Genomic DNA, 14,482 nt, shown 5'->3' with positions numbered 1-14,482 from the left:
TTTCCTCTCATGGCATCCCCCTCGCCAAACCCCACCCTCCACCAAGTTCATGTCCTTGTCCCACTTTGCTTCACCTCGATCCGCACCCCCATTAACACCACCAACACCACTGCCATCAACTCCTCCCCCACCACTGTCCGTCCTCCCAATCTTTTGTCCTGTGCCTCTGGAAAACCCCTCCTATATCTTCTGACCACACCTCCCCCACCAACACCACCACCCACGACGACCTGATCCACAAGTGGGGGTGGGTCTCACAGGTAATGCTTTTCTGTTTCAAATGTGTTTTTCTCCTTCTTCTCTCTCTGCTTGGGTCTCAAAGAAACCACCAGCAACATTTGCTGATTCTTTGGGAAATGTCTGTTTGTCAGTCGGTTCTGAGTGGAAAAAAAACAACAAGTGTGTATCCATCTACCACCACCTCAAGGTGATTCTGTTTCCCCGTCTCCCTCCCCCCCCCCCTGAATGTGCAGAGTCGCTCTTCACCCCTCTGCTTGCATTCCCATTGTTTGGCACAATCTTTTTTCTTTTCTTTTGTTGGTTATCCAAAGCGCTGGTTGTGTTTCCCTCTGATGTCGCTGGTAACCCGAACTGTGCATACACACGAGGGCTGCCGCAATGTGGATTCTCTGTCTGTCTGTTTGATCCCTGTGATAAGACTACTGTGAAGAAAAAAATAACAACATGCTTGTCTTTGAGATTGATGTTGATGGTTTTTCTTGCCCGTGTTGAAGAAATGTGCACACAATCCAAAAGCATTGTAATGTCGCCCCTCACGTTGCCCTTAACTAATCTCCACTACATTGTTGGAATGTGATTTGTTTTTTCACTACTAAACAGGTGCTCTCACGGTTTAATTTGCACCACAGACATTTATACTGGAGTCCCAGGGCTGAGGCCTTGTCGGGGAATGTGCTGGTACTTGCTGCAAAATGTTAAATTAGCAGTTTGTTTTTATGTAAAGGTCGCCGGGTCCTCCATGACTTTGTGCGCACGCAGGGACGCCTTTAGAGAGTGTGGAATAAAGATTAACTTTATTGCTGGCTTCTTCCCCACAGTGAAATGTGTCACCACGTTCAACAGACGCTATTCCACAGGAAAATGGCGATACAGTGACTTCAGAATAAAATAAACTGTAATTGCAGCTGAAAACAAAACAGGTGCAGCCCCTGATCTTTGTTAGGCTTGCATCTAAATATATGTCATTTTTATGCCAGCTTTTAAAAACACCTGCAATGTTTGTTAAATTTTTAGCAAAAATCCACTCTGTTTCAAACTTTTGCATCGTTTGAGTAGGAATTGGTACCTATGAAGAAAGTACAATATGCCTCCTATGCTCTTCTTGATGGTCCCCTTCCACACAGCAACAGGGATTGTTTAGTGGTTAGAAACCTCAATTTCCCCAGTCTACCTATATCCGTGATTTAAGATGGCTTTTCCTCTTGAAATGTATAATTAACCCAAACAGAAAGACTTTGTGAAACTGCTTTAGAGGACATTGCTCATAGGCCTACTATCACCGGAATAATACGCAAATGCACATTAGTCTGGAACTCCTCAGTTAATTTTCGGTTTCTAAGTGACGTTATTAACGGGGTGTTGACCAAAATGCCTCTGGAAATAATTGGATTGACCTCCAACCAATCAGAGCATCGGAACATGTGACTCATCAGTGGCAGCCATCTTGATTTATTTATGAAAGTCACTCAACGGCGCTCCCAGGGGTTCTCCTCCATACAGTCATCGTACCCAACCCACCCCGTATTAGATCAACGGACTAGACGCATAATGCCGGGATAATTACTAACTTTAAATAAAAAACACTTCTTAAATGTAAGAAATAGAGGAGATATTAGAATAATGAAATAACACCAAGCGTACTTTGATTGAATATGTTGAACTCTGACAGCGACTCCAAACTTCCTCCTAATAACACTTACTCTCCAAGTTAATTAAAGGTTCTTCCAAATTATAATGACATCATTTTTTTCCCGAGTGACTACTTAATGACCAGTTCTGGATAATACCCAAGGACACATTTAAACCAAGTTCTGGGTAAAGAAAACAACAATATTTTTCAAGGTTTCAATGTTGGCAGTTGATTAAAGGGGGTTAATCAAACAAGACCTCGGCTTGCTTCGTTATCGATCCTACCCATCGCGGAAATTATTATAGTGTTTATCCTCGACAGACAGCCCAGAGAAACGTCTTTAGGGAGAGAAAAAAAATCTATAATCCTATTTGGCGACGAACCAAAGCAGACTCACCAGAGATCTCAGGAACTGATGCCATTTTTAACTTCCAACAATCTCGCAGATTTGACACACTTTCGAAGAATGTGCTCATAACTGTGAATAAAACAACCGTATACATAAGTACATGCGCCGTTGTAAGTATGTGCTGTCTTTGGAATATCCATTTTCTAGGGGGAAAAGAGAGAAAGCATTCGCTAGCTATACCGTCAGCTAACTGGGTCAGGTGCTACTGCCACATGTCAGCCCTGGGCCACCGACCTCAGGGGACATGGGACGGGGACAATTCATTGGACCTTCATCACCAGCACCTTCTTCTTTACCACTACCTCCCCTTTGCCACCACCCCCTCCTCCTCCGTCGCTTCCTCCTCCTCTCTAACCCGTGGCCGTCCTTCAATGACCGCGGGAAGGACAAACACAACCCAACCACCAGTTATCGCTGATCCCTATCTGTCTGCCTGTGTTTCTGACTCTGTCGGATTGTCCATCTGTTTGTCTCTCTGTCTATGTGTTTCTCTGTCTTTTGACCCCTTTTTCTATGTCTGCTTCTATGTCCTTTGGTCCCTCGGTCTCTGTTTTTGTTTAATGTTTTGTCTCTCCTCTGTGTCTCCCTTTCTCCTTCTACTGGTCTGTCTGCCTATCTGACTGTTTGTCTCTCCATTTGGCTAGCTGTCTCCGTCTTTAAGACAGTCTGCCTGTCGAATATGTCTGTATCTGTCAGTCGCTCCATTCAACCGTCTCTCTGCATGTCTATCTCCCCATTTGTCTCTATCGGTCTGTCCTCAATCCTGTCTTTCTGTCTGTCTGTCTGTCTGTCTGTCTGTCTGTCTGCATATCTGTCTCTCCATCCGTCTTTAAGCCTGTGTGTGCGTGAGTGTGTGTGTGTTCGCTCATCACCCAGGGCTCTCTATGGGTTTAAGGATCAAGGGATTATCTAACTCAATATGAGACTGTTGCCCCAAAATATTAAAGCACACATTCCCCTATCCCCCAGCCATGGCATAAACACACACCTCCCTGACCTCCAGCAATAAAATGCAGTCCACACCCAAAACTCAAATATAATTACAAATATTAACATAAAATATTCTGTTCAAGCATCCACAAACCAATCAAAGACTTTTCCAGGGTAATGAAATACACAACGAATTGTCCTGAAAAGTACACGAAAGATAACCCCTTTTCACCATGGACTGCTAACCTAGACCCTCTCAAACTATGTCAACACATTACCAGATTTGAAATATGATTAAACTTTAAACCCTTTCTGATTGTTAAACAAGAATCCATCACCGGGTCACCAACTGTTTGTCCTAGCAGCCAATGGAAGAGGGAGGCAGAGTAGTAAACTCCCTTCTAATCTGCTATCTGAATTGGAGTCTGCGTATAAATCCTGTGAGACATGGCTTTGCCTCAAACGCATGAGATCCCCCTGAGTGGAGTTTCAGCAAAACAAAACAGATTAACTTGTTGTTCGGGTCAGGAGAACAGCCTACTTGCAGTATATAGATTGATGTTGCTCTTATCGAAGGCTGTGATGTTCAGCGTTTTCACCGCGCATCTAAAATCAGTGAACAACCTCTGTGTTTGAGTTTTTACCCGGAAACGGCTAGTTGGCGGCGAACTAGCTGATCATGCGGCTGTTTTGAGTCTCGCTCCTATACGCTGTGTGTCTAAGATGGTTTACTTTTCCCTGTGGAATAAACAGATGTTGTAGCACAATCGTTTCAAAAACTCAACCTAGAAACCTGACATTCGTATTCATGTTTTATAAATGCAACTCAGTTTTTAGTATTCCTGCTGAGTTTATTTCAGCAGACTTTTATCTAAAGTGACTCACAGTGAAGAGAGTTACTGCTCATTAAGAAGAAGGACATATTGGGCTAGCATGCCTACGGTTAAGCCTCAGACATTGGGGATTGGACCCAGGACCTTCTGTCTGAATGGCCATTCACATGATCAGAATGTGTGATGAAGGGTGGGACACCAGGATGAATAACCAATGGAAACCTATTTGTAAGACGGGGGATCCTGACACTCATGGTGATGGAGGGGGATCAGGCCTTAGTAAGGCCGCTCCACAAGACTGACCCTCTGAAGGTCAGGGCTAGAGCAGTGACTCAGAGCATATGGACGGCCCGGTCTGGTTTGGTGAGGCTCCTCCCCCCTACCTTGACCATAACCAATCACTGATTGGTTTCCTGAGGCTTGTCGTTTTCTGATTGGCCACATTGCCCCGCCAAATGCCTCCGATGTTAGCATCCACAACCATCTTTCTTTCTTTCACTGCTTCTTCCCAGGAAAAAAATGTGCTTCTGAAAAAGGTCTGTGAGCACAAGGAGTCTCTGTTTACATACAAAGATAATGACCCGAGCTGTAATTAATCAGGTTCACTTCAGGCTAAGCAGAGGAAATAAATCAAAGGTCCAGGGAAGCATAAAACCAGCCAAGCATCCCTCAAAGACAATCTGCCCACCCCCTATGCGCTGTGAAATGCAACCGCATATCAGAGTTAACATGCACATGTAACAGAACACATCAAATGGAACAAATGTGTTCATTTGTCATAAACCCTTGAACTAGAAGTCCATGTAGACAAGAGGGAAATTAAAGAGGCCCTATTTTACCAGCTGGTGGTAAGGCTGATTATTCATCGCAAGGCATTTCCCCATCTAACCACTGACATCACAGGTGGTAGTTTACCAACAAGGTGGTTCATTCCCCGGGGATTCTGTTAAGCTTTCATGCTACAAAAAAAAGTGAGTTCAAACTCACTTTTACCTGAGCGTTAAAGATATGGATCGGTACATTATTTGAGGGTGATTTGTTGCTCTCCGAGAATATCCGTTTCGATTTGACAGCACCTGCGTCTGTATGAGCCAATTTAGTTTTTAAACCGCTGCCGGCTAATTTCTGACGGGCATATTTTCCGTGCTTGAGGGATTCCATCATGCCAGTCAATCACAGGTGCGTGAAATGCAACATTATTCGATGTTGGAGAACCGAGGGAGGGAGGGAGCAGAGAGGGAAGAGATGTTTTTTGATTCTTTTCTACCCTGTCCCTCTTTTGACAACTCTTAAATCTCACTGACAGCACCTTTTTAAAAGGCACAACTGTGTTTTAAAACATATTGCACAATAATGTCCTTTACATATCGCATCGGACGGTGTATGAAATGCCCAAATGTTGCTCAAAAGTAAAATCTATCATCGCAGCGCAATCCAATTTTATCCCATATCGAGGCAATCCTGGTCGATGTTTCCATCTAAACCGATAGAGCCAATAATGACTGAACTGTTGCTCGCTTCGAGCACCGGAGTGTTGCACACGACCCTACGGCCCTCCGCGCTTCTTAATGAAATGGATTCGGTCAGCCATTTTTCATCGGTGTCCAAGGGTCTTGGCCCTACGCCTCTCCCATCTTTAATTGCATTAACCTCTCTCACTCCCTCTCATTCTCTCTCTCGCTCTCTCGCTCTCTCGCTCTCTCATTTTCTCTCTCTCTCTCTCTCTCTCTCTCTCTCTCTCTCTCTCTCTCTCTCTCTCTCTCTCTCTCTCTCTCTCTCTCTCTCTCTCTCTCTCTCTCTCTCTCTCTTGCTCCCACTCTCACTGACTAATCATCTCTTCAATATATATATATATATATATAATAAAAAGAAAAGTGTAAGGTCCAAGTAGTTAGGAGCGTAATTGAATTAGGCCCACATGTAATCACTCTTAGAGGGGGGGGGGGAGTAAGTGAAGTAAGAAAGGGTAGGAATTGGCCGTAGAACTTGTCGTTCTTTGGGGTGGGTAGGGGTCAGAGGTTGTAATTAGGGTCAGTGGGGGGACGGGGTGGGGATGAAGAGGGTTAATGAACGAACCAGAAGTTGAATTAGAAACCCGTAGGTACCGGTGAAGTACACGTTTCTGAGGGTAGAAGAAAAAGGAGATGCTGAAAGAAGTGAGGCGAATGGTATTAACAATAGCAGAGAGAGAGAGCGAAAGGGAAATAAAGTCTGATTAAAAAGGAAGAGGAGGGAGAGATTAAGAGAGAGGTGCTGATAGAATATGCTTTGCAGCTGAGTGATACGTACATATAAAGGCGGCTTTGTCATTGAGATTTCTTACAGAGTTATATTGTACATGCTATCTTGTTAAGTGGGCCCTTTCTGCACAAAACGTCCTGCAATACTGTTGGTATTATTCACATTTATTCTTAGCATGGCAGGCTGTCATGCTCTACCAGTTGAGCTAGACAGGACAAGGAATTGATGATAATTATATTAATATTAATTACAACAAATCTTCAAACAAAAGTAACATATAATTAACCTCGGGTAGTTATATGCCAACATATCTTACAAATATATGGACAAACATAACCGCATGAAGGCGGTTTCCTGCGTGATTAGATTAATGTATGTAAATGTCATTTTAGATTATATTGCAGTACCATACTAGTTCACGCTATTTAGGGTATTGTGCGTAAATGGGTCATAAGTTATGATTTGGATGTGTACTTTCGTATTAGAGTATGTTATTGTATATGTATATGTTCAGAAAATGGAACTACTATATCCAATCCTGCGTTCTCTGACCAGAGTTTTCTTTTATTGTTTTATTCTCCTCTTTTACTCTTATTTGACTTGTGGCCCATATCCAATCGGGTGAGACTTGTTTTCTATCGGACTTACTCACCTACTCATCACTGAGACATTTCCTATGTGATTTTGATCGGAGTATACATTCCCTCCCAGACAAATACGGACAGTGCTCGCAAAGAGCTGTTGAACTATATAAACACAATCCAGACCAATATCCAGACAATGCCCACATCGTGGCAGGGGGCTTAAACAGAGCATCCCTGAATACAGTAAACTTCCACCTGCATATAACAGGCAGCAAGAGGGCAGAGTGGACCGAGACTGCTGATATTCTCAATCCAAGGACAGCTACAAGGTCAAATCCCTCCCTCCATCAGGCAAGTCGCCATTTTCTTGCTTCCAAATTACAAACAGTAGAAGCAGGAACCCCGGCTAATGTGTCATGTGAAACGTTAGTCAACCCAACGTTAGGTCACGCTTCAGGACACATTGGATGACGTCACTGTGACGTATTCATACTGACGGTGTCGGCCTGTTTGACGAAGCGTTGATTTGGTCGAGAAGATTATTCTAGAGGCTAATTCCTAATTTATAGATGCTGTGCGGGAAATCGGCGAGGCAAATCAAGATTTTCGGGTGAACAAATGAAAGTGGTGAATCTGTGCACAAATCTTTCCTACTGTCTCAGCACGGTCAGAACCGGTATCATCTCATGGCATCGCCCTTACGCCCTCTCCAGTTGCTGCTTGTGGGAGTATACAACGTTGTCACAAGCTGCAAAACAAAGAATGTCTGCATGGTCCCACCAGAAGTCATTGAATGTTGATTGTCCAATCACATGGACATACGCATTACACGCTTATTTGCATAAGGTTAACTGAAGTTCAGTTGGCAAGCCCCTATGCATGGTGCAAAGGATTATGGGAAGGCTTGCATGTGGCAGAGGTTGAGGCGTGTCAAAGATTTGGGATAAAAATTTAACGGAGGTCATCTTTATAAGAAATGAGCGTGCGTTTCGGCAATGTGATTGGATAATCCACATTCAGGGAGTAATGGCAGACTATGCAAAATCATATTCAAATTAATTTCTTTGTTTTAAGCAATCAAAGCAACAATGTTGTAATCTCCCACAAGCAGCCACTAGGGAGGATGTGAGGCGATGCCAATCACATGACATCGTGTCTGGTCGGGCCAGGCCAGGCCATACCCCGTTGGCCTTACATCAGGAATGTGTCCCGCTGACGAGCGTCATGCTACCAGCGGAGGAGTGTCAAAGACGCAAGAAGGTAGTACAGAGAGAAGATGGAGGCAACCTTCATCAGTCCCATCATAGATGTACGTGTTCAGGCATTAGGACGACTGTGGACTTTAAACCCAACGCCACCACATCGAACGCTGACATCTGCCTGGCCAATGAGCTAAATAGCTTATATACCCGTTTCGATGTCACCGGCGTCAACAACCGTGAGTGCCACGGACAGCGGCATTTGCGAGGAGTGCCCCCTGAAGATGGCAGAGCATGAGGTGAGGAGTTCATTCAGGACGATTGATGCCAGGAAGCCGGCTGGACCAGATGGCATCCCCGGTACTGTTTTAAATACTGCAAGGCTCAGCCAGCTCTGCTGCTACTTTGAAACTCTCCAACTCTTTCTTCATTAATCCCACACGTTTTCAAATGTCCAGCATTGTCGCTTGACCGAAGTCTGATCTCCGGATGTGACGATCGGGGAGAATCTCCACTCTTTACTGTTGAAGTGTTGAATCTGTTACTTTTGTGCCGGACGAATAAACCTCTCACTGAATGTTGCTAAGGCAGAGGGGGTGATGTTAGACTTCAGGAAAAAGTGACCAGCGGCCGCCTCCCAGATCACTCAGCATCAACGGGGGTCCTGACGAGGGGGTGGGACACCTTCACACATCCAAGAAGCTGACCTGGTCGACCCATGCCGATCATGTAGTGGTGTTCAGGAGTCACTCGTCTTCACTCTTTAAGAGAGGTGGACAAGGCTCGGGGTAAACCGACGGGTTCCTGCAGGACTTTGAACACACGTGCTTACTGCTACTCCAGCTGCTCCGCTCAACTGCCGAGCTCACCACCTGCCCAGCGCACCTCTCCCCGGAGGATGATCACAATCAGTGCTTCAGGAGACGAGGACTGCATACTTCTGAACCGTTTCTCTCTCTGGGGCCACTGCAGCCTCAAGCCCCAAAGTAGGAAGGCTCAGAAGGAGTTTCTTCCTGCAGACCATCTGACTGGTAAAATCCGTCTGATGGACTGCACAGCAAGACTGATGGACTGACCAACTGTTGTTATAGCCTTTGACAGTATTATTGTTTTTTTGTTTCATTATTTCTCATGAGATATTGTGTTATCACTATGGTGTTGAATTATTATATTATTATTAGATGTCAATTTCTATTTGTATTATGTTAAAACTGTATATAGTGTTTATATACAACGGGATATCTGTCTATCTATCTGGGGGGGGGGTGTGCACAGGGCAAGCATTAGCTGCACTGAACTCACTTATGCTTGGATGTGATAAATAAACTAAGTCTGAGTCTCATAATATGTGAATCGTGTGTGTATGATCGCCTACACTCCACGTCTTGTCTTTGTCGATTTTGATCCAAGCTCCCAGTGGTTTGTTGAGCGCCTCGTCGTCGAGGGCGACCAGCCAAGTGCCAGCTCAGCTCAGTGTGTGTTTTCGCCTTGAAGGCATCCCATAATTATAACCCTAGCAACAGGAGCCGTGGTTACAGAGACTATTAGGGACTATATAAGTAATCAATTTGAGAGACATCTTGGCTTGAGAGACAATCAATCTGACGTGGGTCATATTGGGTACACTTATTTTGATAGTTGTAAGTTGATAACTCCAATATGTTATGTTAGACGATGCTGAACCCAAGAGCAGACAGAGACGATGTTGAAGGGATAACAAAAAGGGTTTATTGAACAAGGTGGGAAGCAGGTAGTGGATGAGGGAGCCGGGGGGAGAGCGAGGTGGGCGAGCTGCAGTGAGTGATCCGGGTAACTGCAGGCAGAGGAACAAAAGTTAGATGTGGTCCAAAAACAACAAGAGACTAGAGTAAGAGAGCGAGGTAGCAAGTAACACTAGAGCCAGGCACGTATAGTTACCACGGTAGTGCGTAGTACAATCTGGCGCCGACAGCAGGGAATCCAAGGGTTTATGAAGGGGGTTGATTGGGGATGAGGACCAGGTGAGCATGATTGTGGATGAGGGCCAGGCGTGAGGTGAGACAGACAGGGGGAGTGGCAGACCAGGAGGAGGAAAACACAGCAGACTGCTGTGACCACAACACAATAATGCAAATGGTGTAATGTGTTCAAACACAGGAACACACACAATTAGTACGTTTTATAGGCCATATTATAAAATGGTAGAGCCATATTCATTATACAAGCTAAACCTTTATTAACCTTTGAATAATATATTTAATGGATCATACTAATTACAACAAATCAAGCTGTTGAGAATCCTAGCAATACTCTGTGTGCATGGCGATGTGTCTCAGACACAAGAACGCAGTTGCTATATTTACGTGATTTTGAGGGACAAATTCCGAGAGGCATTTCATATTTTGTTCCAGGCATCCTTAATATATTGTATATAATATGTATTGATGGCGGTTTTGCAGACCTCGGTTTGTAGAACCACAGAGGATTATCATCTCCTTCGTGGGCATTTCATCTCTAGTCTTCTTTATCTTATGTGGATGGGTGCTCGGCCCCTTTGGCCTGGGAATCGTTCTTGGCACGGTTGGGGTGAATCCATACATACATATATATTCATGTATATCCTGGCTCTAGACTAACAGCATTGATCATGTGGATGTGAGTTATACATATAAATATAAAATACAGGGTTCTTACAGGGTGCTCCCCAGACAATGTTAAGTGACCAGGTTATTACAGGGTTCTCCCCAGACAATGTTATAGTGCCGGTGCGCCATCATGTGACTTCATAAAAAAGGCATGTCTCAATGAAAACATTTTATTTCTAATGACGGTAAAATTGCTTAAAACCTGTTTTATTAGAATAATGCTTAAAAAAGCTAAAACTAAATATTAATTTAGAAGCATGTTATTATTAGTAGGTAGTTGGTAATCACTTTAGAGCTAAATGGGCCTGGTCAGCAGTACCTAGTCAGCAGTTTGAACACGAGAAAAAATAAATTGGACTGAAAGTTCTTTAAAGGTTGGGGGGCATGTCATGACCTACGGCAACTTTTTTACACTTTTTTAGTACCGTTGTTGTTCATGAGCGTTATGATGATCAACTTTTTTCTACGAAATGCGCCACATATGTGGCTTTATACTGAGAAGCTTAACCCTCTCTCGGATGTGGAGATAAACCAAAAACAAACCACTGTTCACGTGGAGCTGCACACATCCCGCACACCGTAGCTCAACCTACAAACTCGACCTAATACTGCGACCAAATTTGTTAGGGCGCCACCAAATAAAGAAAGTTACTTTCCGAAGTGCCAGCAGTAGAAACTGTTAGTCTTGAGCCCTGTATATATTCTATCGCATTCCCTCCTGCCTGTATTTGTCTTGCACTTTCAGCTTCCAGCCAATGGCTACATGTTGCTACGGCAACCCCTCATTCTCTTCCGCATCACCCCCCCCCCCCCCCCCCCTCCGTCCGCTCGCCCCGTTAGGCAAATCCTTCCCCAAGGAAGACGAAAATTTGATTCACGCTTTGCATGTGTACATTTTATTCTTGTGTTCATCTTGAAAAATATGCAATCAATTCACTTTTTAGTACTTCAAACAAAATATACGCGCTAAAATGTACCAAATAGTACATTTGCATTGTCTATATTAAAACAAAATACGTACTATGCATTAATGTGATATACATTTTGGTAACATCAACGACATTACTGGAGCGTCAAAATCGCTATGAATGAAGGCCACCCATGCTCAGAAACATCAAGGGGTGCACGTTGCATTTAATAAGCCAAATCCTAGCGTGGGAACGCTAACGCAAGCACCCTATATCCCCTAGAGATGAAAGACACACATAGCGTATGTACACATATCGTGCGCCCGTATCGCACGTACATCTTGTTTGTACATATTGTACGCTCCTATGGGATCTGGATCCTGGCGGTACCCTGAAGCACGTTATTTAGATTCCTTCACATCTAGTCGGCTGCGTCTGCGTCACCAGCCCCCCTCCCTCCTACACAACCCCCCCCCCTTTTCCAGTTCCACGTCCCACACGATTTTTACATAAAGTGACACCGTTATAGAAATACCCCCCACGCACACAAACGCACACAAACACGCACACACCCTAAAGGGACATGTCTACCCCCCACGCACACATACACACTCACACATGCACACACTGACAAACACGCATGCACACACGCACACATGTACACACTGACACACACACACATGCACCGACGCGCACACTGACACACACACACACACAAACGTGTTCAAACACGTAGACACACACATACACAAACATACACCCACGCACACACTAGACACATGAATGTACACACAGACACACGCACACACACACACACACACACACACACACACACACACACACACACACACACACACACACACTGACATACGCCCACACACTGACGTGCAAACGGAAATGCACACACACACAGACATACACACAGACACTGACACACACACAGACACTGACATACGCAAACATAGAAACACACAGACACGCACACACACAAACACACACACACACACACACACACACACACACACACACACACACACACACACACACACACACACACACCACACACACATACATAAAACCCACAAACTAGACACACATGAATGTACACACCACACACAGAGCACACAGAATTACAATCTATCTAGGCTCGCAAAACGTCAGCACTGAAATGAAAAGAATCACTTGCGTTCTGTGTCACTACTGAGACTTTACATTTGTCATTTGATATTCTACTTATTCTATAAAGAGTTTGACAGCGTGCTGCATGTAGAGAAAGCAGGAATTTCTCCTATCAGACATAAGAAGAAAGTAAAGTGTAGAGTCGACAGCTAGAAAACCCCTTCTCTCTCTCTCTCTCTCTCTCTCTCTCTCTCTCTCTCTCGCTCTCTCGCTCTCTCTCTCTCTCTCTCTCTCTCTCTCTCTCTCTCTCTCTCTCTTTCTCTTTCTCTTTCTCTTTCTCTTTCTCTCACTCTCTCTCTCTCTCTCTCTCTCTCTCTCTCTCTCTCCCTCTCCAGGGTGTTAGATGTCATTCAACGTGCGATGAGTTTCAAATGATTTTCCTCTTTCATTCGCGTTGCATATTAAATAACATTTTCAGAAGGAATAAAGACAATATAAAAATTGGTGCATGCCAGGGAGAATGAAATGAAGTGTATGGGGCGCGGGGGGGGGGGTGAGATATTACCACGTTGTGTAAATAAAAATGATGAGCAAGAGGGAGCTTACAATCTCTTTCGTGGTCGGACGGGCACTAATAGAGGTATACGTTGACATGTGTATTAGCAGCTGGCCGTAATTTAATTCTACGTGGATTTGATTAAAAAAAAGGGGAGTGTTATTAATAAATGCAGGGATTTTAATGATGTTTTATTTTTGCTCACATCCCAGACATGTGAATGGAACATCTATATAGTAGCTATTGTCTGGCCCCAACACAAAACCAGAGCCCCTACGAGGCCCGGTTTGGGTGTTCCACGTGACAAATGCCTGCATGGGGAGACGGGCTCCCAGCGCTGCATTCTGCATTGTCTTCTTGTTATGTATTTTTATATCGAAACCCCCTCATAACACCCACAGTGCTGATCATATGGTTAATTAGGAGTTATTCACACCTTTTCAATAGGCTGCCTTTCCCCCAACCCCCATCTCTCCCTGTAGACCAACAGCAGTGTTAGTTACATTATATTGCCTTAATGGTGGAAGGCGTCGGCTTTGTTCCTGAATTGTTAAGCAGTAATTGAGGAATTGTTAGACTTGTTGATGATTGATACTTTGGGGGCAGGGACCATAGAAAATAGGTTTGGGGGTTGGTAGGTTACATTTCCACAGCCTTAGCAATCGGAAGTGTGCAATCTAAGCAGGTGAGAAGTTAAGGCCATTAACTCTTGTTACAATAAATGCAACGGTATTTGGCATTTTCTACAGAGCTGTTTATAAGTCCAAGTCAAGTCTCAAGTCTTTGGGTACAAAGAAAAAAATATATAAATACCGAAAGCAAATATATTTTTTGTATTTTATATTTGAGTCCATTAAGCGCACAATTTGTTCTCTACGTGCACCATTAAAAAATATATTAATACAGTTTGTGTGAGCGTCGCGCTACAGAGAGGAATCAACTGCTAACTCATGGGAAGCTTTGGGCTTCCCATGAGTTATGATTTTACAATGAGTCAGAGTGTAAGCCAGTCGGGGGTCATATCGCTCCTCACAATGGAAAAATTAACTAAATGATATCGCTCATTTTATTTAATACATTTGTTGAGTTAACTAGATTGATCTAGTTCATAGTCATGAAGTAGGAATAGGAAATAATACAGTTTTTACTGTTTGCAGTTCCGTTTGCAATGACAACAAAACATTTACATTTGGTATTATTTCTAATGGC

At 43.9% G+C, this 14,482-nt stretch overlaps 1 protein-coding gene across 1 annotated transcript in view; it reads left to right on the top strand.

The window, feature by feature from the left end:
• Window positions 1-8,284: 8,284 nt before the first annotated feature.
• Window positions 8,285-14,482, top strand: part of nrxn2b (neurexin 2b) — a 179,423-nt gene continuing 173,225 nt past the window's right edge. The window contains exon 1 of the mRNA XM_056576223.1: window positions 8,285-8,426. Within this exon, the coding sequence (XP_056432198.1) occupies window positions 8,285-8,426 (142 nt within the window). The remainder of the gene's footprint in view (window positions 8,427-14,482) is intronic.

The sequence above is a fragment of the Gadus chalcogrammus genome, chromosome 17, assembly GCF_026213295.1.
Source record: "Gadus chalcogrammus isolate NIFS_2021 chromosome 17, NIFS_Gcha_1.0, whole genome shotgun sequence".
NCBI classification, from domain to species: Eukaryota; Metazoa; Chordata; class Actinopteri; order Gadiformes; family Gadidae; genus Gadus; species Gadus chalcogrammus.
The sequence above is the reverse complement of the archived record's forward strand: the minus strand, read 5'-3'. Positions and strand labels throughout refer to the sequence as shown.